This window comes from Oncorhynchus mykiss, chromosome 8 (genome assembly GCF_057628025.1).
Source record: "Oncorhynchus mykiss isolate SJ-2025 chromosome 8, ASM5762802v1, whole genome shotgun sequence".
NCBI lineage: Eukaryota > Metazoa > Chordata > Actinopteri > Salmoniformes > Salmonidae > Oncorhynchus > Oncorhynchus mykiss.
Window position 1 is genome coordinate 34460427 of NC_143029.1, and position 15359 is coordinate 34475785.

The 15359-nt window shown below is 42.6% G+C and overlaps 1 protein-coding gene across 1 annotated transcript; it reads left to right on the forward strand.

Moving 5' to 3' along the window:
- Positions 1-1165: 1165 nt before the first annotated feature.
- On the forward strand, positions 1166-14988 carry LOC110529838 (saccharopine dehydrogenase-like oxidoreductase). The gene is made up of 12 exons (XM_021612428.3): positions 1166-1719; positions 5628-5740; positions 6093-6173; positions 6450-6579; positions 6978-7027; positions 7394-7524; positions 7784-7901; positions 9498-9617; positions 10086-10142; positions 10331-10442; positions 10622-10703; positions 12561-14988. The coding sequence occupies exons 1-12, from the start codon at positions 1527-1529 to the stop codon at positions 12655-12657; spliced, it is 1284 nt and encodes a 427-aa protein (XP_021468103.1). The 5' UTR covers positions 1166-1526; the 3' UTR covers positions 12658-14988.
- Positions 14989-15359: the final 371 nt, after the last annotated feature.

The following is a 15359-nucleotide window of genomic DNA, read 5'->3' on the forward strand; positions in this document are numbered from 1 at the left end:
TTAAGACGTAAGTTTACTTAAGGCAAAAACGAAAGTGGAGAGGGAGGGTGGGCAACTCAAATGTCTAGCAACACAGGGAAGGTAACTCAAACATCTAGCAAACCAACGGTTGGTTGCATGTTCGAATCTCATCACGGATAACTTTAGCCATTTTTAGCAACTTTGCAACTACTTACTACTTTTTTTGCACACCCAGTAGATTTCCAGGACCAGAGTTGGAGAACCCTGTTCTAAACCTAGTGCTTGGTTTTGTGAATGTGTTTGAAGGAAATCAAGACAGAAAGTCACAGTTTGGCATTGGAATGTCCCTAATGACATACTACTTACTCTAATGGGCATGATCTTCTATCCATTGTCTGACATTGGTGTCTGGTAAAAGTAGTATTTCCTCCCATATGCTCTCCAAGAGTGCTATTCAATCTGTATCACTGAAGCGTTGCAGATTTGCGTGATATAAATAATTTGAAAGGTAATTTCATATTGAAGCGACATCTGCAGCGTTGACCTGAATGCAGTCTCAGCTAATGTGGGAACATAGAGCCCCACAGTGGAGATAACCTAAAACCTAGCGGTCAAATGGGGAAATGGTTCCAATTGTTTTTCCACCATTAATTTTTCCAATAGGGAATTTGAGAAACTTAAAATAAGGGCTGTGCTTCATGTAGGCGTACCCTGGTGTGACGTTTAGATAACCATTTAAATCTCTCTCGGACAAGGTGACTTTTATCAATATATTCGGCTCTATTTACACTCAGTTTCGAAAATGCTCATTATAGTCAAAGTAGACATCATGCAAAACTACAAATCCCTGCAAGTTCTCTCTAGCTGACACCTTTGATTACTGGTACTGTGCCAATTTAAAACTTGCAAAAGACAATATATGGATTGAAATAAGTCGTAGATGGCTGTGGTTGAGTAATGTCAATGAATGTTGCCTCTAATTGTCACTGTAGCAGCCTATGTTGTTTGCAATTGTGTTGCATCATCCAATCCATGTTTATATGTTGCAGTATTTTTGTTTACTTGTTTTCTTTATACATAAATTATATAAAAGAAACTTGGTAAGAGATGTTAATTCATTGTTCACATTGGCATGAGTTGTGCAATGTTGTAGCCTACGGCGCTCCTCTCAAGATGTAATACCACCAACAGGTCACAAGATGTCTCAGTGCACCATGAAACCAAACCAGCCACCATTATTCTAGAATTGTGTATTTATACTACGTACTATCAAGCGTTGGGCTAGAGCTCAGTCGACTCATGCAATATTGTTGCGTAGTTTATGTTTTAAGGCAAAGGTCGCGTTATTTCGGATATCCATATTATGCCTACCATGTGGTTTTACATATCTCAGCTGTAGTATTTCAATCTCGATATATATTCTTTTTTTCCAAACATTGCAGTAATACCGAATGCATTGGTTAACATTGTAGTCAGTTGATTCATACGAAACACTACGAGAACAAATCTTTTTGCGCGTCACTTTGCGTAAACTAGGCTACAGTAAACGGACGTTTTAGTGCGCAATGGCGACTGTAACCTCTACCAGACCTTATCATATTATAATATTCGGAGCCTCCGGTTTTACCGGGCAGTTTGTGGTGGAAGAGGTAGCCCGGAGCGCCTTCGAAGGACCCAGCGGGTCTCTGAAATGGGCCTTGGCCGGGCGTAGCAGACAGCGTCTGGAGGGAGTTCTGAACCAAGCCGCCGAGACCCTCCGTACGTGTTTGCCACTAATCAGAAAAGATAAGCGAGTGCCTGCTGCCAGTAAAATAATGATTTTATGTCAAGCATGGTTTGACTAGGCTACTACTGTATAACGATTAACAGCGGCAACGGTTTCAGTTGCTTTTAAACAACAAGGCCTATACACTTGCATTTTTTGTAAAAGGTGCTAGTTACAAAGGTCTCTTCAGTTTCTCTGCAGGGGAACCATTTTTATAGCGGTTCTTCCAATACATCTTTGTATAACAATTTGTACGGTTCTTCATTGCACTGATAGAACCAGAGGGTTCTTCATTACACTGTAAAATATAAAATCCCGGTTTCTGGTTGCAGTGAAAATATGGTATACCCTTAGGAAAAATAATTTGCAGTCATAGTGCACGCAAATACTGCCTCCAAAATACACTTTTTTTTACAGCAGTAATTTTGCAGTGTAACTGCAGTTAGAGTGGAGTATAACAGCAGCTGTACACGGCAGTTATTCTGCAATTACTGTGTCCAAAATACAACAGTGGACTGCAGTTACTGCACTTTTACTGCAGGTTCAAAACTGAAATCATTTTTTGTAAGGGAATATACAAAAATATACTTTATTGTTAGAGCTGGATTAAGGTGATGTTTCTGTGTATATATATATATATAGTGCCTTGCGAAAGTATTCGGCCCCCTTGAACTTTGCGACCTTTTGCCACATTTCAGGCTTCAAACATAAAGATATAAAACTGTATTTTTTTGTGAAGAATCAACAACAAGTGGGACACAATCATGAAGTGGAACGACATTTATTGGATATTTCAAACTTTTTTAACAAATCAAAAACTGAAAAATTGGGCGTGCAAAATTATTCAGCCCCCTTAAGTTAATACTTTGTAGCGCCACCTTTTGCTGCGATTACAGCTGTAAGTCGCTTGGGGTATGTCTCTATCAGTTTTGCACATCGAGAGACTGACATTTTTTTCCCATTCCTCCTTGCAAAACAGCTCGAGCTCAGTGAGGTTGGATGGAGAGCATTTGTGAACAGCAGTTTTCAGTTCTTTCCACAGATTCTCGATTGGATTCAGGTCTGGACTTTGACTTGGCCATTCTAACACCTGGATATGTTTATTTTTGAACCATTCCATTGTAGATTTTGCTTTATGTTTTGGATCATTGTCTTGTTGGAAGACAAATCTCCATCCCAGTCTCAGGTCTTTTGCAGACTCCATCAGGTTTTCTTCCAGAATGGCCCTTTATTTGGCTCCATCCATCTTCCCATCAATTTTAACCATCTTCCCTGTCCCTGCTGAAGAAAAGCAGGCCCAAACCATGATGCTGCCACCACCATGTTTGACAGTGGGGATGGTGTGTTCAGCTGTGTTGCTTTTACGCCAAACTTAACGTTTTGCATTGTTGCCAAAAAGTTCAATTTTGGTTTCATCTGACCAGAGCACCTTCTTCCACATGTTTGGTGTGTCTCCCAGGTGGCTTGTGGCAAACTTTAAACAACACTTTTTATGGATATCTTTAAGAAATGGCTTTCTTCTTGCCACTCTCCCATAAAGGCCAGATTTGTGCAATATACGACTGAATGTTGTCCTATGGACAGAGTCTCCCACCTCAGCTGTAGATCTCTGCAGTTCATCCAGAGTGATCATGGGCCTCTTGGCTGCATCTCTGATCAGTCTTCTCCTTGTATGAGCTGAAAGTTTAGAGGGACGGCCAGGTCTTGGTAGATTTGCAGTGGTCTGATACTCCTTCCATTTCAATATTATCGCTTGCACAGTGCTCCTTGGGATGTTTAAAGCTTGGGAAATCTTTTTGTATCCAAATCCGGCTTTAAACTTCTTCACAACAGTATCTCGAACCTGCCTGGTGTGTTCCTTGTTCTTCATGATGCTCTCTGCGCTTTTAACGGACCTCTGAGACTATCACAGTGCAGGTGCATTTATACGGATACTTGATTACACACAGGTGGATTGTATTTATCATCATTAGTCATTTAGGTCAACATTGGATCATTCAGAGATTCTCACTGAACTTCTGGAGAGAGTTTGCTGCACTGAAAGTAAAGGGGCTGAATAATTTTGCACGCCCAATTTTTCAGTTTTTGATTTGTTAAAAAAGTTTGAAATATCCAATAAATGTCGTTCCACTTCATGATTGTGTCCCACTTGTTGTTGATTCTTCACAAAAAAATACAGTTTTATATCTTTATGTTTGAAGCCTGAAATGTGGCAAAAGGTCGCAAAGTTCAAGGGGGCCGAATACTTTCGCAAGGCACTGTATATATATATTAATCTCACAAGGAACCCTGGGTTTAGTTTTGTTTTGACCCTTTAGGGTAACCCAATTGGGTTCTACATAGAACCCTCTTGTTGCAGGATTCTGTCATCTGTCCCTATGGGGGAACCTTTTGGGGTGCCACATAGAACCCTTTGATTTGTCCCTGTAGGGGAACCCTTTTGAGTTCCATTTAGAACCCTCATGAAGAACCCTCTGGTTCCAGGTAAAACCAATGACAGGTCTACAGATATACTTATAGGATACTTCAGATGTGTTTATGGCATACACTGTTAGGTACTCGCCTATCGGTGAGGACTGGTCAGTGCCATTAAGGATACATGTGCGCAAATCTAGTATAATGGTACATTTAATTTTTTTCCCCGTATATAATTTACTGTCCGCTTGCTGCAAGTAGTTATTTTAAAATTCAGTAACTTCCTGTGACTAATTTCTGTCGCACTCACTGACCAGATGGTGTGGCTGGACAGTCAGTTGGTTGTCAAAAATGAGGTTGAGGCCAGTTGAGGCTGAGATCCAAGTGTGCTAACCACAAAGGATTCTTAGTAGTTGTCAACTAATGTTAAGCTTGTAATCAGTATAGTTCAGTGAAAGTACAGTAAGTTACTGTGAATTTTACACTAACTTCTGACAGCTAGTTGCCAGTTAGGTAACGCAAACTTCCAGTCAGCTAACGGCCATTAAGTTACTGTGAAATACACCGCGGTGTTTGCCCTATATTCATTCAAATTGTTGCCACAGCGGCAAAAAAATATGAAGTCCTCTTAGACATTTCTGTCGAGATGCGCTTTTAAATGGATAGTCATTGGCTCCATGACTGGAAGTCTATGGGAACAGCTAGCATATCATTGCGCTAACACTAGTAACAATGCACACCCACCCCCCTGCTAACCTTGCCACCACTGCTGAAAAAAAAATCCCAGGGGAAACACTGCACAGTAACCTCTTAACAGTGCAGCTCTTCATGGTCCCAAAGATTGCAGAACTGTCAGTGTTACAAGTAAAAGAGGTGCTCAACCTTTAACGACATAACCACCAACCACTTAAACTGGTACAACACTGGGCACAAATACACAACATTCACTAACTTGTGGTTTACTGTACTTTCACTGCAACCAGTAGCCTCTACTGTACTGTAAAATTACAGGAACCTTTTTAACAATCTATCGTTTCATGGCATAAAGCAAAACATGGAGGAGATGGAAAGAACAGGATGGGTCTTCACAGCCATCACAGCAGTGAAGAACCCGACCTGAAAAATGGTTACACATATGACCTCTGACAAAGAACCCCTCAGGAACCTTTTTTTGTTTGTTTGTTTTGTTGTATGGGCACGCAGTGTCCGTTGTTTTCTACGGGTGAACAACAACACTGCTGAACTTGACCGTTAAACAGGTGTCTTGATATTTAACTGGGTACACAGGGACTCTGCTGTTTAATCTTAGTTGATATTGATCCCACTGGCTTGCGACTTGCTTAGTAATGGTCACCAATGCAAACAATATGATCAGTGATTCAGAGGGGTTGGGTTAAACGCGGAAGACACATTTCAGTTGAGTACATGCAGTTGTACAACAGACTAGGTATTCCCCTTTCCCTTTCTAAATGCTCTCTGTTTCCAGGTAAGCCGGAGTTAAGGACTGAAGTTGAAATCATTGTGGCTGATGTTTCCCAAGCAGATTCATTGGCCATCATGTGCCAACAAGGACTGGTTGTTCTCAACTGTGTGGGGCCAGTAAGTCTACAGTAATACTGAGTGTTGTTGTTATTGATACCTGGGATGAGGGCTGGCTTTTTGGGGTGTCATTTGTCCAGACTCCCAAGTTACTCTTGTCCCCAATGATAATTGGAAAGCTTGTTAAGAATATGCTGCCTGTGTAGCTGTGGCCACGGTACTGCTGTACAGTACAGTCGACTCAGCTTTACCAGTGCGTATGGAACCGTAATAGCATGTGGTCAATTGCAAAGGTATGGCAATTTGATAGGGAGATGATACTTTTGATAAAGGGTTGATGACACACACACACACACACCCATACCTCCATTAACACCCAAATCTTATGGAGTCCTTTTTCTTGTCTCCCTAGTACAGGTTCTATGGTGAGCCAGTGGTTAAGGCCTGCATAGAGAATGGAGCCCACTGCGTAGACATCTGTGGAGAACCTCAGGTAGTAGGCTCTGTCGTTACACAACACCATCATATTAAATGTCCGTCTTTATGGCTCAATTCAGTGCCTTCTCTAGCCTCGGCCTCCAACCTAGTTTTATTACTGTCTTTACAGAGACAACGATGGTAGGATATGCATTCGGATTTTAGGAGCTTTATGCTCATATCATCCCTATTGCCAACATAGTCTGGTCGAAAGCAGTGCATGCCTTTTGGGATGCACCCCATGTCTCTCTGCTAGGTGTTTTTACGGTGGCCTTGTGTTGTGGCTCCGTAGTTCCTGGAGAGAATGCAACTGGAGTACCACAGCAGAGCGATGGACAGTGGAGTGTATGTGATTGGCAGCTGTGGCTTTGACTCCATACCAGCTGACATGGGCATCCTGTACACAAAGAACCAGTTTAAAGGTAGAGAGCTACACTGTTAAGTGGGGGGTGTGAATGTTTTTTTTTAAATATGTTTTATTATAGAGAAACAGCACTTGTTTGTGTCTCTGGGTTTGTGATGGCAGCCACCTGTGAAGAAGACACAGTTCTCATACTTATTTTTGCCCTTGACATTGTATCTGCAGGCTCTTTCTGCTTTACTGGTGTTTTTCCTGTTATCAATGATGAATTACAGCACCATTTTTGGCAAAGAAGATGTTTGTGTTTTTAGCTGAATTCCAAACAGGGCGATACAGCTACAGTACACAATTAACTCACTGCGTTAGTTCCCTTTTCCAATGAGGTTTCTATCGGTGTGCTCGTCCAGTCTGTCCTTGAGTAAAGGATGTACAATAACCCTGTGTCATATCTGTTAACAGGAACACTGACAGCTGTGGAGAGCTTCCTGACTATACACACTGGTCCTGAGGTAGACAGCTCTATCACTTCCGGTTTCCTACATGCACTATGGGAAATGTAGTCATTACACGTGATCTACTCTTGAGATGATTCCAAGGTCCACACCATTGTTTTGTTTAGATCCAGCTATATGCCTCAATCCTGAATGAATAGGAACTATAGGCACCATCTAATTTCACCATTTCGTTTGACACAACAAATGGCATGGGACGCGGACTAGTAAACCACTTTTGAGGTCTGAAAATGTCAACAAACTATTTGTTTGTTGTCATGGGGAATTCTGATAGACTTTTATTTTGGAGTGAACCATTCCTTTAATAGTTTGTTTGTTGTCATGGTGACTTGGATTAAGCTTTGGGATATTCCTTCCCTGTAGGGAGGCTGTGCCCACGACGGCACATGGCAGTCCGCCATCTACGGCTTTGCAGACAGCGGCTCCCTGAGGAAGTTGAGGAAGAAATTTGGCCACCAACCTCTCCCAGTTGTAGGAGCCACGGTCAAGAAGAGGTATGATGTACAGACAGTCTGTGTTCACTCCATTTCCATTCAAAGTCATTGCATTTGATTGGTATGGCACAGTTGTTGCTTGGCAATGCTGAAGTGGATTTAGAGGACTTGTCTATCAACATAGATGAAATGAGTTGATGGCGTCTGTCTGTGCTGAATTCTGTGGGATGCTGATGCTGAAAATTTGAGAGTGTATTTGGAAGTAAACTGACTTGTGTGTGTGTGTGTGTGTGTGTGTGTGTGTGTGTGTATTCCTCAGGGGTAGCCTCTTCTTCAGTAAGGAGATTGACCAGTATGCCATACCCTTCATGGGCTCAGACCCATCAGTAGTCAGGAGATCCCAGCGCTTCCTATATGAGGGCCATCAGGAGTTACCAGTAAGATCTAACACAACCACACACCTCTATTGCCTGACTGGCTGCCTGCGTTCAGTCACTCAACGATGCCACATTGTGGTCTTGCTGATGCGCAGAGGTTTGGCATGGCAAGAAAACAATCAGTTGGCTAAAGCAGAAACAGACTGGTACCCAGGCTACCCCTCCTTTGCCCAGTATTTTATCCATTATGGCTAGTCTATACAACCTGCTCAATACAGAGACCGCTGTCAAACCCCATCTACTGCCACATACAATACCCAGAGGGGTACACGCTCCTCTGTAGCTCAGTTGGTAGAGCATGGCACTTGCAGCGCCTCAATAGTAGGTTTGATTCCTGTTTTGTATGCGCGTATGACGGTATGTCCGCGAAATTACGTTATTATTCTGTCATGTCCATAGTCTACCTCCGTATCTACGTGTCTCTCCCCTTCCTTGCTTTCACAACTCCTAATTAGGTCAAACAACTCTGTCTGTCAAACTTTTATTCCATTTACTAGCTTCCTATGAAACTATATAATGAAGCCTCATTTACTCACAAACATCCAATGTGGAGAGAAATGGATTGTAAAGAACCCATGTCTTTCTTCACGTGGGGAAAAATAGACTGTAAAGAACCCCTGTCTTTCTTCACGTGGGGAAAAATAGATTGTAAAGAACCCCTGTCTGTCTTCACGTGGGGAAAAATTGATTGTAAAGAACCCCTGTCTTTCTTCACGTGGGGAAAAATAGATTGTAAAGAATTCCTGTCTTTCTTCACGTGGGGAAAAATAGATTGTAAAGAATTCCTGTCTTTCTTCATATCGAGAGAGAGAGAGATTGTAAAGAACCCCTGTCTTTCTTCATATGGAGAGAGATTGTAAAGAACCCCTGTCTTTCTTCATATGGAGAGAGATTGTAAAGAACCTCTGTCTTTCTTCATGTGGAGAGAGATTGTAAAGAACCCCTGTCTTTCTTCATGTGGAGAGAGATTGTAAAGAACCCCTGTCTTTCTTCATGTGGAGAGAGATTGTAAAGAACCCCTGTCTTTCTTCATGTGGAGAGAGATTGTAAAGAACCCCTGTCTTTCTTCATGTGGAGAGAGATTGTAAAGAACCCCTGTCTTTCTTCATGTGGAGAGAGATTGTAAAGAACCCCTGTCTTTCTTCATGTGGAGATAGATTGTAACGAACCCCTGTCTTTCTTCATGAGGAGAGAGATTGTAAAGAACCCCTGTCTTTCTTCATGTGGAGAGAGATTGTAAAGAACCCCTGTCTTTCTTCATGTGGAGAGAGATTGTAAAGAACCCCTGTCTTTCTTCATATGGAGAGAGATAAATGATAATGAGTCATACAGCAGCTCCAAGTGATTTATCATCTTTCTCTCCTCATTATCTCTGTGGGGTGTCTCAACACTGCTCCTGGCCAATATAGTGCACTAGAGATTATAGTGCCTGTGATGTGCCCTTTCTCTAGCCTTTCCATGGCCTGGGGGAGTACTATTTAGAAGTAGGGGACATCAGTAGCTTACAGGAGCATGCAGGAGTTAAAAGTTATTTATCGAGTTCCCTTCTCTTTCTTTCTCTCTCCCTTTCTTTCCCCCTCCCGCCTCCCTCTTCAGGTCCAGTACTCTGCATATGTAGGGGTCGGTGGCGTCTGGTCGTTGATAAAGATGTTCTGTGGTGGCCTGCTCTTCTGGTTCCTAGGGAAGTTCGGCCTGGGAAGGAAGCTCCTCATTACGGTGTGTGTCCAAAATGGCTATTGTCTATATAGTTCACTACTTTTGACCAGAGCCCAAGACCATATTCCCTATATAGTTCACTACTTTTGACCAGAGCCCAAGACCATATTCCCTATATAGTTCACTACTTTTGACCAGAGCCCAAGACCATATTCCCTATATAGTTCACTACTTTTGACCCGGGCCCCTACAATGTATTTCTCCACATTAGATGTCTGTGGAAATTATATTAACCAAGTAGTTTGGTTACCAATCTTGTAAAAATAGTCAGTCACAGTTGGTTGGCTTAATTAAGGGTAGTTAGTTAAAGGAGTGCAGAAAAGACACAAACAAATGGTCTGTCAGATCTGTGTGAATATAACATACAGTTACTGTACAGTGATAAGAAGAAGAGAAATGACCTGTGTTGGAGATGGGAGGTAATCAGCTCAATTTTCCGGTGAATTGGTTGATGTTTCTCCTCCTCAGTTTCCAGAGTTCTTCTCCTTTGGCGTGTTCACCAAGGCTGGACCCAGCAGGAAGCAGGTACAGTAGTGGACTCAGGCCCGATGGAAACAGTACATGAATGGCCCGGTCATAGCCATGTGTCTAGTGAGAAGAACCTCCGTAAACGTTTCATGCTTAAGTCAAGTTTTGAATGCAGGCATTGTAGAATGTTGATAACACACACATATATATATATATAGCGCTAAGACTCTTCTCTCCTCTCCCAGATGGAGGGAACATCTTTCAGTCTGACGTTTTTCGGGGAGGGCTATGCTGAGGGGCTGGACCCGTCTCAGGGAAGACCCAACGCTAGGATCTGTACCCAGATACACGGAGCAGGTAATACATTATCTCTGATTGTAGCCTTGTTTTTGGTTTAGTTGTAATGCAGGTCAGGGTCATGTCTATTCATGCTCTGTCCAATGTCCACACAGTGCTTATTATTTTCTTTGTTTTGATTATCATTGGTGTACTATAGTTTTTGTTGATAAACTATGTTGACTTTCATTGGTCCACAGAGCCTGGCTATGTAGCCACACCTGTTGCTATGGTACAGGCAGCTATCACTGTGCTGAATGAACCACAATTCCTTCCTATAAAGTGAGTCAGGTGCCTCTCACTCTCTCTCTCTCGTGAATATTTTATAGTTCTACAAGGAATAAAGTCAGACACACTGGTACATCAAATATGCAGCTATCATTACTGTTCACATTGGTACATCAAATATGCAGCTATCATTACTGTTCACACTGGTACATCAAATATGCAGCTATCATTACAATGTAACAGTACATACAGTGCCTTGCGAAAGTATTCGGCCCCCTCGAACTTTGCGACCTTTTGCCACATTTCAGGCTTCAAACATTTTTTGTGAAGAATCAACAACAAGTGGGACACAATCATGAAGTGGAACGACATTTATTGGATATTTCAAACTTTTTTAACAAATCAAAAACTGAAAAATTGGGCATGCAAAATTATTCAGCCCCCTTAAGTTAATACTTTGTAGCACCACCTTTTGCTGCGATTACAGCTGTAAGTCGCTTGGGGTATGTCTCTATCAGTTTTGCACATCGAGAGACTGAAATCTTTTCCCATTCCTCCTTGCAAAACAGCTCGAGCTCAGTGAGGTTGGATGGAGAGCATTTGTGAACAGCAGTTTTCAGTTCTTTCCACAGATTCTCAATTGGATTCAGGTCTGGACTTTGACTTGGCCATTCTAACACCTGGATATGTTTATTTTTGAACCATTCCATTGTAGATTTTGCTTTATGTTTTGGATCATTGTCTTGTTGGAAGACAAATCTCCGTCCCAGTCTCAGGTCTTTTGCAGACTCCATCAGGTTTTCTTCCAGAATGGTCCTGTATTTGGCTCCATCCATCTTCCCATCAATTTTAACCATCTTCCCTGTCCCTGCTGAAGAAAAGCAGGCCCAAACCATGATGCTGCCACCACCATGTTTGACAGTGGGGATGGTGTGTTCAGCTGTGTTGCTTTTACGCCAAACATAACGTTTTGCATTGTTGCCAAAAAGTTCAATTTTGGTTTCATCTGACCAGAGCACCTTCTTCCACATGTTTGGTGTGTCTCCCAGGTGGCTTGTGGCAAACTTTAAACAACACTTTTTATGAATATCTTTAAGAAATGGCTTTCTTCTTGCCACTCTTCCATAAAGGCCAGATTTGTGCAATATACGACTGATTGTTGTCCTATGGACAGAGTCTCCCACCTCAGCTGTAGATCTCTGCAGTTCATCCAGAGTGATCATGGGCCTCTTGGCTGCATCTCTGATCAGTCTTCTCCTTGTATGAGCTGAAAGTTTAGAGGGACGGCCAGGTATGGTAGATTTGCAGTGGTCTGATACTCCTTCCATTTCAATATTATCGCTTGCACAGTGCTCCTTGGGATGTTTAAAGCTTGGGAAATCTTTCTGTATCCAAATCCGGCTTTAAACTTCTTCACAACAGTATCTCGGACCTGCCTGGTGTGTTCCTTGTTCTTCATGATGCTCTCTGCGCTTTTAACGGACCTCTGAGACTATCACAGTGCAGGTGCATTTATACGGATACTTGAATACACACAGGTGGATTGTATTTATCATCATTAGTCATTTAGGTCAACATTGGATCATTCAGAGATCCTCACTGAACTTCTGGAGAGAGTTTGCTGCTCTGACAGTAAAGGGGCTGAATAATTTTGCACGCCCAATTTTTCAGTTTTTGATTTGTTAAAGAAGTTTAAAATATCCAATAAATGTCGTTCCACTTCATTATTGTGTCCCACTTGTTGTTGATTCTTTACAAAAAAATACAGTTTTATATCTTTATGTTTGAAGCCTGAAATGTGGCAAAAGGTCGCAAAGTTCAAGGGGGCCGAATACTTTCGCAAGGCACTGTATATATGGTAATATATGCATGTACAGGACCTAGAAGTAAACACTATGTTGTGATTGACAGGGGAGGAGTGTACAGTCCAGGAGCTGCATTTGCCAGGACAACTCTCATTGACCGCCTCAACAGACATGGCCTGGTGTTCTCAGTGAAGAGATTCTGACGAGAGGGTCTGAGAAAAAGGACTCCTGCCTGTGCCCAATCCCAACCCTTAGGACATGTTTTGCTGCTAAATTCTGGTGCATTTTGTGCATCTGTGTGGCGGTGGCATTTCTATTATATCTGAGAGGTTTGGATTTGAACAGTTTTTTTTGTTAGCAATATAGAAATGGGTAATATCTTCACTTTGCCCTCTGGTGGGCTTGGTAGTATATTCACCATATTGCTTATACCCATCCAATCCTTTCAGATCTACATGAAGTGCCATGGTGTACAGGCGAATTAGGGTGTTGAGCGATACTCAAACCCCCTGTCAATATTAGGTCACATGGACAAACCTCATCCCCTTAAAGTTGTATCTGTCTCCCCTTAAAGCCGTACACTATCAGGCTGAGGACACAGGCATTCAGACATCCGGCCACATTGTTACCATTCTCGTCTGAAGTCTGTGTGCCTCTCATGGCCCGTTTCAACTGTCCTTTTAATGGCTTCAGAATTTTGGTCAAGCAGAGGTGTCACTCAATCTCTCGATGGGTTTCAAATCAATTGTCCGTAAACCAAGTGACTTATTCGTGTTGTTAATGTGTAAGGGAGTGTCCTTGACCCAGATTACAGCTCTCCACAGTAGGATGTAGTGGAGGACTAGTCTAAGGGCTGTTGTGTGGTCTTGTAGCCAAGAAAGGACTGTGGCCTCTCGGTTCTTTATTCTGTGTTTTAATTCACATTTTAACACACATATTTTGCCACAGTGTGTGTGCGTGTGCTCGTCACATGGCATTTAATCAGACTAGTCCAAGGGCATTATAAGAAAGACTTTGGGTGTTTCAGATACTTCCGGATAATACCAGTTTTTTATAAACGTGGTCCTATTCTGTTTTTGTGTTATATAAAAATAACAAGCAAAGCAGTACATACTGCTCTGTACAAGTATAAACACACACATATGGTAACCTGAAAATGTAACAACAAATATCGCCTCAGACTGTGCGACCTAAATCATGTTTATAAGCTAACAAAAATGGTTTCAAATGAGGTCTACACCAATGCCCATCAGCACATTCAGGACCCAACCTCCCCACTAGGTGGTGGGGTTTCTCTAATTACACATTCCCTTCCCACTTCCCAAATATTTACACGCCACTAACTAGATGAGCTGTCAGTTAAGGTCATTCGCCTGTGAGAGGAGACATGGGATGGTACAATATTTAACCTCAAATAAAAGTCCATGTATACACTTTTAGCCAGAATGGATGGGGGAGGCGGGGTTTATCATGGGTAACAGATGTGGTTACGTGAATGAGGAGGGTCAAGGTTGGAAGGACCTGGGAGACATTGTCTCTAGACTGTGACTCAACCTCCTTTCTCTTCCCTCCTTAGCCTCCCTTCCCTCTTCAGCTCTGTCTCTCCCCTTCCACCACCACTATCGCAACAACTCTGTTAGCAGAGCATTACAGAGAGAGAGACAGAGAGAGCAGTGTTCTCGTTCTACTGTAGTGATACAGAGGGAAATAGACAGGTTTGTTCAATCATAAAACTGTGGGAGAGTAATTGTTAAGTAGCGTGGTTAAGTACAGGGTGCATAGCATAGCTATACGTGTTGCTGAGGAAACGAACAGGGAAAGGGAGAAGGAGAGCAAGACAGGAGGATGCAGTGGTCTGTTTCCCTATGCACATAGGCTACAGGAGCCCCATCCCTCTTCCCTGCTCTCCTCTCCCTACCCCACATCCAGCCATCGTGGGTGTGATGTTATTCATGCTCTCTCCCTCACCATGGCCAGCTCGTCCCCTCTTCTATCTCCCTCTCCTTTCCCCTCATCTCTTCATCCCCTCTTCAATCACCTTTCTACTCAATCCTCTCCTGCTGTCTTGTCTCCTCTTCACTTCTCCTTTGCTCTCTCCCACTCTCCATCTCCTCTCTTATCCTCCCCTCTTCTGACTGATCCCTTCCTCAGTCCAGCAAACAGCCTCCACCCTACCAGTTAGGCATGATGTTTAGAGTGGGCTGCTGAGCAAAACACCTATCGGGTGCTCCCAGCCCTGCATTCACTCTCTATTTAACTATCTCTCGCTCCCTTTCTCTCTTGTCTTTTCTGTTCTTCCTTTCTTTCTCCTCTGACTTTCTGTTTACCTTATCTCTCCTCCCCGCTATCTCTTTCTATTTCTTTCTTTCATCCTCTTGCTGTCTCTCTCTGTCCTCTCTCTCTCAGTGGTGACCCATCATTCAGGGCAGGTGGGGCCTGTTTTGCATGTTATTTTGGCATTAATACATGTCACAAATCAGTGAGGAAACAATGTAAAAAATAAGTTATTGATTTAATAAAGACGCATAAAAACATGTTTTCTTTTTTTGCTTGAGAAAGGCAGCTCCAAAATGCCGGTGTTTCAGTCCAGCTCAGTGCTTTCTGTGGCGGAGGGGCAGCCAGATGAAAAACACAGAGTGTAGGGGTTGGTAATCTTCTCTAGTTGTGCCACGATTGGCTCAGTGTTCTATCACTCATGGGGACACTGAATGACCGCAAAACCTACAGGGAAAGCTAGAAAGTTCAAGCCACCTTGGGTGCTGCCATAGATTTACATTAGAAGTGCCCATCCAAGAAGGCTCAAGGTCATTGGCCACAGATAAAATGACGTCAAATCACGTTATATGTACAGTAGCTTTGATTGGACTGATCATGTCAACATCATACTTTCAAAATCTTAGCTAGC

Bases quoted from the DNA above. Each gene is read 5' to 3' on its own strand.
- LOC110529838 (XM_021612428.3), top strand. From the start codon at position 1,527: ATGGCGACTGTAACCTCTACCAGACCTTATCATATTATAATATTCGGA. The intron at 1,720-5,627 runs GTACGTGTTTGC...CTCTGTTTCCAG, and splicing joins CCAAGCCGCCGAGACCCTCC to GTAAGCCGGAGTTAAGGACT. The intron at 9,618-10,085 runs GTGTGTGTCCAA...TCTCCTCCTCAG, and splicing joins GAAGGAAGCTCCTCATTACG to TTTCCAGAGTTCTTCTCCTT.